At 49.5% G+C, this 11,082-nt stretch overlaps 1 protein-coding gene across 1 annotated transcript; it reads left to right on the top strand.

Moving 5' to 3' along the window:
* The first annotated feature begins 156 nt into the window (after positions 1-156).
* Positions 157-10,607, top strand: NOA1 (nitric oxide associated 1). The gene is given in 9 exon segments (XM_009980805.2): positions 157-759; positions 761-1,106; positions 1,834-1,998; positions 2,828-3,024; positions 5,356-5,487; positions 8,094-8,210; positions 9,046-9,163; positions 9,754-9,908; positions 9,910-10,607. Coding segments are annotated over 9 exon segments (1,881 nt in total). The 3' UTR covers positions 9,958-10,607.
* The last annotated feature ends 475 nt before the right edge of the window (positions 10,608-11,082 follow it).

Here is an 11,082-nt window from a genome sequence, read left to right as displayed (position 1 = left end):
AAGGCGGCGGAGCGGCGCCTGCGCGCGCTGCTCGCGTCACGCGCGGGCGGAGCGGCTGCGCGCGCCGCCTGCCGGGAGGCCGCGGGAGGGGCGCGCGCACGCGCGGCTGCTCCGCCCCGCCCTTCGCTGCCCCGCGGCGGCGGCACCGGCCCTGCCATGCACCGGCTGGCCCCGCCGCTCCTGGCCCGCCTGGCCCGCGCCCGGCCCTGGGCCCCGGTGCTGCGGCGCGGCGCGGCAGCCAGCGGCGAGGAGGAGCAGTTTGTTTTCCCCGAGTATGAGCCGGAGCAGAGTGAGACGGCGGCGGTGGCAGCGGCAGCAGCAGCAGCGTTGCCCCGCCGGGAGCGGGAGCGGGAGCAGGAGCTGGGCAGGAAGCGGCGGGAGTGGGTCCCGGTCGGGCGGCCCGACCCGTCGGTGCCGCCGAGCGGCGTGAGCTGCTCGGGCTGCGGGGCCGAGCTGCAGTGCTGCAACGGCGCGGCGCCGGGCTTCGTGCCGGCAGAGAAGTACCGGAGCCTGTCGGAGGGCCCGGCCGGCGCGGAGGGGCTGCGGGGCGCCGTGTGCCAGCGGTGCTGGCTGCTGGCCCACCACGGCCGCGCCCTGCGGGTGGAGCTGCCGCCCGAGCAGCACCGCCTGGTGGTGAGCGCCGCCCTGCGCAGCCCCCCGCGCCACGGCCGCGGCCCGCTCCTCCTCTACATCCTCGACGTGCTGGAGCTGCCCGACCCGGTGCTGCCCCAGCTGCCGGGCCTGCTGGGCCCCGACGTCCCCCGCCGCTGGGCTGCTGGTCGTGGGCAACAAGGTGGACCTGCTGCCCGCCGACTCCCGCGGGCACCTGGGGCGGCTGCGGCAGCGGGTGACGGCAGCCTGCGAGCAGGCCGGGCTGCGCGGAGCCCCGCTGGTGGACGTCCGCCTGGTGAGCGCCAAGACGGGCTTCGGCCTGGAGGGGCTGGTCAGCCGGCTGCAGCGCTCCTGGAGGTGCGCCGGTGACGTCTACCTGCTGGGCGCCACCAACTCCGGCAAGTCAACGCTCTTCAACACCCTGCTGCGCTCTGACTACTGCAAGTCCCGTGCCCCCGATGCCATCGACAGGGCCACCGTCTCCCCCTGGCCAGGTCAGAGGCACCGCTCTGCCCGTCGTGGTGGCGGTCGATGCGTGGTGCTGGGCACTCAGAGTCCAGCTAGCCCTGGACCTCCTGTCAGGCTACCTGCAGCCACCTCCGGGGCAGGGAGACCTGCCACCAAACGGGTGCCCACCACCCTGAAGCGTCACCGTTGTGGGCAGTGAGATCCAGTGCCGCGCCATGCTTCAAGTCGTCACCTTCCTTAGGGCAGCGAGGGTGGCAGGTGTGCGCAGAGGGTGCTGCGTGTCTCTTAGCACTAAGGGGGCTGGTAAACTAGAGCCGGCCCGCGTGCTGCCCTGCCAGTCGGCATGGTACCCCATCTGTGTGCCTTGCTGTCTTCCTATAAATGAGGGGTGCTGTCCAGTCCAGAGAGAGATCGGGAGGTGGACAGGTGGCCACCTGTAAAAAAATCGTAGGCCTAAGCAAGCTACGTGGAGGTGGGACTTGCCATGGGTATATTAAGTCAGTCTCGCACCGCTCGGCTTTGAGACTCATTTTCATCAAACCGTAGGTGAGAGCAACTCTTAAGCGGATGGATGCCTCATTTCCGCTGCCTTGGCCAGTGGGGCTAGTACTTTATGGGAGCAGCTGTAGTTCCACTTTGTGTTACTGGGTTTCGCCCAAAAGTTGGAGAAGCAATTTATATTTTCCTCTTGTTCCTCAGAGCTTAAGTGTGTCAGGCACTCAAGAGGCCCAAACATGCCCTCTATTTTTCCAGGAACAACACTGAACCTGTTGAAATTTCCAATTATTAATCCTACATGTGACAGGATATTCCGAAGAGAGGAGAGGCTGAAAGAGGAGGCGACAAAAACAGAAAATGAGCTAAGCAGTGAAGAAAAAAAGTACCTTAATCACCTTAAAAAGCAAGGGTACTTAGTGGGTAAGTATTGCTTGAGTATTGCCCTCTGCCCTGATGAAAATATTGCGTTACAGAGAGGACTCTTACCTCCTTAATTTAATGTAGAATCCAGCTGGTTTTGACAAGTAATTTCTTCCCACTCTGAAAAAAACATATTTCCATTTAATTATGGGAAGAACTGTAGTAGCAATAAAAAATTTCCAACTTGCATTCAAGTTATTTTGACCAGTTTTTGTTTCCTGAGTAATGAGTGCCAGACCTCTAGCTCCTCTGTAAGTAACATCATGAGTGTTTCTTTTGAGTACTTATTTTTCAGCTGTTGTAGTAGCATTTCAGAGGTTTCGTCAGGATTTGCTAACCCTTTTCAGATAACTTAGTAGTTTAAAATGATACTGCATTATAGGCCATCTCTCATTCCCAAAGGAAGAAAACAAGTTTCACTTTTAAATAGTCAACGTTTTGGTTGCAGGCCACAGTGGTTGTGCATTGGTTTAGTATGTATCCAGAAGAGGAGGTTGCCAGAAGATAGCTCTGATTTTCAAATAATTCTATGTTTGACAGTCTAAGGCACTGAAAAAAGAGGTCAGCCTGCTTTACTGTAAAACAGAAATAATGGGGTATCTGTGATCTGTTCCGTGCTAAGGCTTTTGGGCTTGAGGAGTGCTAAGCAATAATTATGGAAGGAATTTCTTCATATTTTGGCTTTTGAACACATAAATTTCTAGCCACATAGCATCTTTGTCGCCTTTATATTACCCATACACGTCTGTTTTTTAAGCAAGAGAAGGGACAGATGTCCAGTTGAAGGAAAGGCAAATTAATTACCAGGAAACCTTTCATTTTAATCCAGGAAGAATTGGAAGAACATTTAAACGGCAGAAGGCTAGCACTGTGGTTGACTTTGACCCTGACATGCTCTCGTACAGCATAGATGAAGATCCCAGACCTTCCCCTAGGAAGCATGAGAAAAGGGAAGAGTTCACACACAACGAAGTGAAGGATGCTCGCTGGTGTTTTGACACTCCAGGGATTGTAAAGGAAAACTGTGTAGGTACTCTGTTATGCTGTGTTTCGGGAGGTCAGGGTTTGGGAGGACTGTTCTGCTGTAGGTGTGCACATGGGAGAGTATTTCTGCTGCAGTCCTGGGGTTAGGATTCTTTTGGTTTGGACAATTGTGTTAAAATATGGTTTGTATTTAGTTGGGAAGGGTTCGTTGTGTTGACGCTGTTGCATTTCTGCATAGTACGTACTGTGATGTTTGCAAAGGAACTGTGTGACTGCGACAGCAAACTTTCTTAACATCTGAATGAAGGGAAGTAAGCAATAGTGCTGTAAGCAAGTTTATACCAGCATCACCCAAAGAAGTTTGCACTTTTTTTAGCTCTGCCAGCCTACTGAAAAAGGTGGAACTTAGGAGGATAACCAGTGTTGTGCGACTGAAACGTATCTTTGAAGAAGCATTCTCCTGAGGCGAACAGGATGTGCAGTGTTTCTGTTAATAGCTCCAGTACCTCAAGCCTGCTTTTCGTAGAGCAGTGGCTCTGAAGCCAGTGCTGATGTAGTGCACACATCCAAAACAGTCGTGTTTTGATTTTTGATTACTTTGATATCTGTGCAGAGCTGAGGGTCGCCTTTTGAGGAAAATTAAAAAGTACAAGGAGATAGGGAAGTTCTGAAGAGAATGAAGTGCAAGAACTGTACTGAGACTGCACGGCTTAAGCGTAGATGCTGCTTTCATGAAAACTAGTAGTTTTCTGGTAGTTATGTTTGCCAGACTGTAACCCAGTTTCCTGTGGCACTTTGCTCTCTGATAGCCAGTGTAAAGACAGTCATCAGCTTAGAGACCTGGTCTGGTAACTGGGGATTGAATATATTCTTGCCCTCCTCTGGAGCTGAGTAAGTGTGGAAAACTAGTGGGCTTTCCTGCATCCAGAAGTACTTGCTGCCATTTCTGATTTTGATTATCCTTGCTGTGCCTTTGGAGAGCTGCATGCCAAGTTTCAGATGAATTTTGTCCTGCAGTCGGTGTTCAATCTCACTGGAGGACAAGCAGATTGACTATGTGGCAGGTTTTGGCAAGGAAGGTTTTGAGTTATGAGCAGATTTTTTTTTGAAGAAGAAGAAGAGGGAAGGAAAATGGCTGTTAGCATATGGTGGAATTAATTTTTTGTCCTTATTCCTTGGAAGTTTGTTTTTATCTGCTTCCTCATGACTCTTACCAAAGCTGAACTTCTAGAAAGCCTAGAAAAGGATTACTGATAACTCAGATTTTGGTTTAAGCATTGCCAAACACATCAGAAAACCTGCAGCTAGCAGGGCAAAGCCTCCTTGTCTTTCAGAATCGGTGTTGAAGGCTGTCCTGACTTTCAAGCTAAAGATTGTCTGCTTGTGAACATAGTAATAGCATTAGGGGTTCTGACTGCACCACAACCCATGTTAGTTCAGTCTTTCAGTGCTGAATTGAGGTTAATCCTCATAACCAGACTGCTACAAACGTGCGTTTGCATGACTCTGGCCTGTGGGGCGGGCACAAATGGAAGCATTTCTGCTGTCAGTTCCCTGTGTTTGGGAAAGAGACACCATCAACCTGGAGACTAGTTGTTTCCTTCAAGGTGCTGCTTCCTGAACTTTTGTGCCTGCACATTTCGTAGCTGGGTTTGAACAGCGCTTCTGTAGAAAGCGATCAGACCACTATGGCTGCAGCACTGCTAGTTAAGTTGCTGGCTTTTAAGTAGACTTTGGGGTAGATCATTTCACTGAAACAGGTTAGCAGCTAAACAGAGGAGCCAGTTCAGCAAGGAGATGGAAATGAAGAGGGAGGAGAGGAAAACAGGCAGCAGGAGCCTTAGGGAGCCCTTGCACCGGGAAGACCTTGTTTCATTGTGCTCAGGGTAGACATCCATGTTGTGTGGCAGGCTGGTCAACCTATAGTTTGAGTTGTTTCACAGTGTGATCAAGCACTTTTCTCTCAGTGAGATGCTTTGCTACTAGTGTTGAGTTGGCATTTGTAAGTGGAGTAACTCAAATGTTATAGCTGAAGGTGATCTCCAGTTCTGCATATGGCTGCACTCATGCTACAGTACAGTAAATCGTGGGTGAGTTTATTCCAGCCAGACTCAATATTCCTGAATCTATGGTCCAACAGGCTGCTGGCAGCTGCTACACTTTGTTATGGACCCTGCATTGCCATGGAGATTACTGACATCCCTACCTCCTCCTGTTTCTCATGGTGTGGATCAGAACTGAACTGTTTTTGTTAGACATTCTTCACACTGCTCTACTTAATCTTTTTCCTGTATCAATGTAATGCTAATATTGATTTTGTTGTCCCCATTGAAACATCTGGAATGAGTTACAGCAGTACAATTTATTTTGCAGGTTTTAAATCTCCTGACAGAGAAAGAAGTAAAGCTGGTTTTGCCAACACATGCCATCATTCCACGGACCTTCATTCTCAAGCCAGGAATGGTCTTGTTTTTAGCAGCCTTGGGACGTGTAGACTACTTACAGGTAAGGGAAGAAAGGATTTTGTCAGCAGCTGCTTCGTCTCTCATAGTACCAGATGATAAAAGGCTTCCTGGATAGCTTTCCCAGACCATTTCTTTGCTAATTTTTGAGGTTATGAATCTGTTAGTAAAGCACCACATAGAGCCAAATGCCTTGGCATGGGGAGTTGCAGTTGGAAGGTTTGATACTTGTTACCAGCGTGCAATATTTTTTATTGTATAACAGTAACTGCTTTTGAATGCTGACGAACGCCTTCAGCTTAATGTGCTTCCCATAATGTACAAAGGCACGAGGGAGGAAGGAAAGTGCCAGAATTAACTGAGAAAATAGGTGGGTTTCCTCATTTCTGTGTTTCGTGAAAGCTGTCTGCCAAAGAGAAAAGCATGGACATTTTTCTTTCCTGACACAGACCTCTCTGAAGAATTCGTCTGAAGAAGCAATTAAACGTACATGTATTTTAGCTTCTGTAAAAATATTTTTAAAAGGCGCTGTGTGTCCCCCCTGCCAGTTTCTTCCATTTATTAGAAATCCCATGCCGTACACCTTTATTGAACTGCATGGAGCTGACCTCCCGTGATACTTCCTCTGAAAAGAGTGATTTCTTCCAGATATGGGTCTAGCACTTATAATAATGCCTTTCTCAGTAGCTTGCCCCATTTTGGGAAGGTTCTGTGTGTATGGCTCTTCCTTTGTTTCAGTCAGCTTTCCAAGATCATCATAGAAATGTTGAGTTGGTACTTTGCCAAGGACACTCTTGACCTGCTGGAAGAAAACCAGAAAGGTGGAGGGAGCAGGATTCTGTAAGTGAATGTACTAGTATAGCACGATAGCTCCATCGTAGTTAAGGTGAGAATCCAGAGCCCCATCCTGAAAAAGATCTTGGCAGTACAGAGGAGTAGTGGCTCACTTAGGAAAAAATGTTGTTTGTGAGGAGAGCAACCCAGCAGAAGAAAAACTGTCTTTATCTATACTGTCTTGGGCAAAGCTCTCAGAAAAGAACTTCCTAGGTGTATTGGTTGGATGCTATCAGGGACTCGAGAAAGTGCCTGGATTTGCATCCCTGACAAAGCAGGACAGTGACAGAGGAGACGTCTTGCTTGCAGTAAACACCCTCTGCAGAAATGCTGTGAAATCAGGCAGCTACAGGGCTGCCTGAGGGGTGGTTTTGTCATAAGGGACGATTTTTGTTCTTGGGAGTTGTGGAGAATGCAGCTGGTGTTGGCAGCCTGGGGAACCTGAGGTCAGGGTAAAGAAGTGTCACATCATCTCCTGAGGAGAGAATCAGACTCATAGACATGTCCAGTGCAGCAGGGCTTCATGCTATAAGCCCATTCTCCATGTAATGGTGCTCCTGGCAAGCTGAGCTGTGTGTGTTCAGAGCCCCACAGGTCCTCGGTATATACCTCAGCACATTGCTATGTCAGTCTTGTGTGTCTACATCCTCCAGAAGCCTTTAAGGAAGACAGCTGTGCTCAGATCGTCACAAAGGAGCCCCTGCCTCAGATTAGAGCTTCGATGAACTTGAAGGAATTGCTGCACTTGGGTTTCCGTATTTCAGGCTGCCGGCAGTGTTTGTAGAGGTCTCTCCTCTCTCTAATCCTGTTTTCTCTGCATGCACAAGTTATGATAGTGCCTGCTGAAATTGCTCCACATTCAGTCTTTGCATAGCTTGAGAGCAGATTGGAACCAAGTATGGTTCAATGAGAGGTGCATGTTACAAATGTGAAGTGATAGGAGAAGAAGCACCAGACAGGAGGTGTTCATCACCTTTCATGCTAAATAACCATGCTGAGCTTGATCTTGGAATCAACAAGAGCAAAGATACCTCTTGGATGATTTGCCTGAGTGTCAGTGGTTTAGCCCAGCTGGCAGCTAAGCTACCATGAGGGTGCTTGCTGAGGAGGAGAAAAGGCCTGAGGGTCAAGAAAAGAACAGGGAGAGATCACCCACCAACCATGGCCCCGGGCAAAACGGACTCAGTTTGGGGACAAATCAATTTAATTTGTTAATGGCTCATTCAGAGAGGATAACAAGAAACAAAGCCAGATCTCAAAAAAAAAATGCCACCACCACCTTCCCCACACCCCTCCCTTTTTCCCGGCCTCTACCTCCTCCCCTAGTGGCTCAGGGGGACAGGGAAGGGAAGTGGGTTGCAAGTCAGTTGATCACACATTGTTTTCTGCCGCTCCTTTCTTAAAAGAGGAGAACATCTTACACTCTTTTCCCTGTTCCAATGGATCCTCTCCTCACGGGACAGTCCACAGACTTCTCCAACATGAGTCCTTCCCGCAGGATGCAATCCTTACCCTCGCTCCAGCGTGAGCTTCTTCCCCACAGAGTCATGGCTTCTTAGGGAGCTGCCACCCACTCTGGCATGAGGTTCTCCACAGGCTTCTCTGCTCCATCGTGGGCTTCTCTCTTGGAAGCTCAGCTCCTCTGTTTATATAAACCCTGGCTGCTCTACAGTGACAAAGGCAAGGACCCTCAAACAAGGAGGGGACATAAGTCAAACAGGTTTTCAACATGTAGGAAAGAAACAGAGGAGGAGAGCAATTCAGGGTGCTTTTCTGTTATAATAAGTAACATCCTCTTCTTGTTATTTTTTTCAGGGAGAAAAACCTGCCTGGTTTTCTGTTGTGGCTTCTAACCTGTTGCCAGTCCGCATTGCTACCCTGAGTAATGCAGATGCCCTCTACGAGCAGCATGCTGGCCAAGAATTACTAAAGGTAAGAAGAGGTGCTGTTGTGGGCTCTTGATTGCAGATAGGCAGGCTGTCTCACCTGGTGAAGTGCCCAGTCTGGGGCACAATTGATGGGAAGACCAGCACGTGTCAGGAGTTGGGACTTATGCAGTGGGTAAGTGGAAACCTGCAGTGGGTGAGTGGAGATCTGCAGTGTGGAGCAGTCTTGCACAGACTGCATGGCAGCTGTGATAGGAGAGAGCACCAAGAGGATGCATTTTCAGCAGAGCTTCAAGCTAATAAGATTTGCAGCACTCTGTTCTCTGATGCTTGGCTTTTTGTGAAAAGCCTTAAAGTCCAGCCAGCAACAGGGATACTTTCCATGGCAAACTTCAGACTGGGTTTCAGAACGGATTGCAGTTGAAAATGTATCTTTCTTATTCTTCCCCTCTCTGGATCCTCTGCATGTCCCTTCATCTTTGGTGGTCTGGCTTTTTCCTTGATATTACCACATACTGTGTAGCACTTGCAGATTGAGGCAGCACGGGGTGAGCTCTTCTTGTCCTGGCAGCTCCATTCCTGTGCACATCAAGAACAAGTGCTCTTGCTCATATCAAAGAGGCTGGCTGGAGCACCAGCTGGATCCTGCAGTGAGCACTCCATCTTTGCTCACCTCTGAGCTCCCACTGGGTTGCTCTGGATATGATCCTGATTCAGTTCTTGGCAAACCTGAAGTACTCCTGTAGGGTATTCAAGCCAGCTCTACTTGGCTAACAATGGTCTGATATCTTTATTCCCACTTGTGCCTTGCTCGCCAGTTTAAGGTAGGAGTGCTGAAACATCTCTTGACTGTTAAATCTTTCTGCATGTTTTGATCTCAGGTTCCCATGGGCGGGGAAGAGCGAATGAAGGAGTTCCCTCCACTTGTCTCTCAGGACATTACACTGAAAGGAATTGGTACCACTGAGGCAGTTGCAGATATCAAGCTTTCCTCTGCAGGTAATTTAGTATTTCTTCATTAGTTTGCTTTGCAGGGTCAACATCCGAGAAACAATTGATGGGAAGAGGCCTCTAAGGGATGAAGCCATATTTACCTGCTCAGAGCAGGACTGTCACCAACACAAAATCAGGGCAGCTATGACTTTGTCCAGATGAGGCTTGGCAACCTCCAAGAATGGAGATTGACAGCCATGCTTGTACAGCATGATGACATTGGACTACTTTATGCTCTGGCTGCCATACAGGTTCCACAGCATCAGGGATGGCTGTGACACTGTTTGGCTGTCCAGGTGAGAGGGAAAAGGCCATGGACTGGAAAGCTTTATTGTTGTGGTTTTGGTAGTTCCCACCATCCCTCTTAAGTTCACCAGGAAAGAGCTGTGTCTGGGAGAGGAAGATGTGGCTTTAGGTTCTTGCTTTCTATTGTGAAAGGGCTGGATATTACCTTTGAGTGTGGTTTCTCAAAGAAATCACACCTGGGTAGCTCAGGTTCTTAGCCAACATGGAAGACACTGAGTTTGTGTCAGAACCCTCGTTCTGATCCTAGTGACTCGTCTCGCTGACTGTCCGTATTTTTTTTGGCTGTGCAGGCTGGGTGGCAGTGACAGCTCACGCAGAAGAGAACTTGCTGCTCCGAGCCTATACTCCCCAGGGCACCGCATTGGTGGTGCGGGAGCCTCCCCTTTTGCCATACATCAGTGCCATCAGAGGGCCCCGGATTGCAGGCACTGCTGCCTATAGGACCAAAAAAACCTCCGTCCCTGGTGGAAAACCTGAAAAACACGAGGAGATAGCACTTCTCATCATCTGAGCAAGACAGAAGACACAACAGCCTCTGGAGAACCTTGTTGCTTATTGATATTCAGGAGAGCTTGGACTGCTTTTATAAAGGCAGACAGGCACATTTTTGAAAGCCTGGGAGGACTTGGAGGAACTCCACAAGTCCGCACCTGATCCAGCTGCTGAACTGCAGCCATTTTGAATGAGCTGAGTGGCTGGTGCCTCGCTGTGAGAGGTGAAACAGCTTCTCCCTGGGACCTGCTGGTATCTATGAGCAAATCCCTTTACCTGTTCTCTCTTGAAATACAGGATGGAAACTCACCTGCTTGCCCTGGGCTGGCTTTGCTGCTCATAGAGTAGGTCTTCTCTTGCAGACATGCTCCCGCAGGGCAGAAATCTTCCCCTTGTTCTTGGAGGCTTTATGGCGTTTCTGAAGTTGAAGGAGGTGGAGGGAGTGGGGAGGAGAAGGGAATGCTCTGGGGTGGGTATGACCCTCCTGATGGCTGATAGTAATTCAGCAACATGAACCAAAAATCAGGTCCTTGCAGTCCTTCAACGTCTAGGGCAGATGAGAGTGCCACGCCCTGCTTTCGGACACAGGACAGGTGAATTAATGAGAAAACAGGTCTGCTCATATGCCTGAAGAGGAAACTTACGCAAGTCACTGCTTTGATTTGGTTTCTGTAGCTTGTGTAAAGGTTTCTAAAACTGAGTGTAGAATAAAACTTTTCAAAGACAGTCCTTTTGTATCCTTTTCAAATCGCTGACAAAGCACACTCGTGTGGGTGTAAGCATCCTGCTAACTGCACGAAAGCTCCAGCGGGAAGACCAGTGTTGGAGGAAAGTGTATCATGCTGGATCTGAGAGCTGAAGAGAGGTGAGGCTGCTGCAGCTCTGTCTTGCTAGGTCCAGGCACTCGTGAGGCTAAAGATGTATTCCCAGTAGGTACAGAGCACCTAACACATCTGGCCACGCAGATCACAGACAGACACACAGTACTTATTGCAAACGCAGACAGTGCTGGGGGTCTGTATCACATGGGCACACAGATGCATGTGGTAGATCCCTCCAGCTGCTCAGCTAGACACTCGGTGACACCACTTTCCCAGTTGCTGGCACCTGAACACTGCAGCCCCATT

This window comes from Tauraco erythrolophus, chromosome 5 (assembly GCF_009769465.1).
Source record: "Tauraco erythrolophus isolate bTauEry1 chromosome 5, bTauEry1.pri, whole genome shotgun sequence".
Classification (NCBI taxonomy): domain Eukaryota; kingdom Metazoa; phylum Chordata; class Aves; order Musophagiformes; family Musophagidae; genus Tauraco; species Tauraco erythrolophus.
Note: the sequence above shows the minus strand (reverse complement) of the source record. Positions and strands in the feature narration are given on the sequence as shown.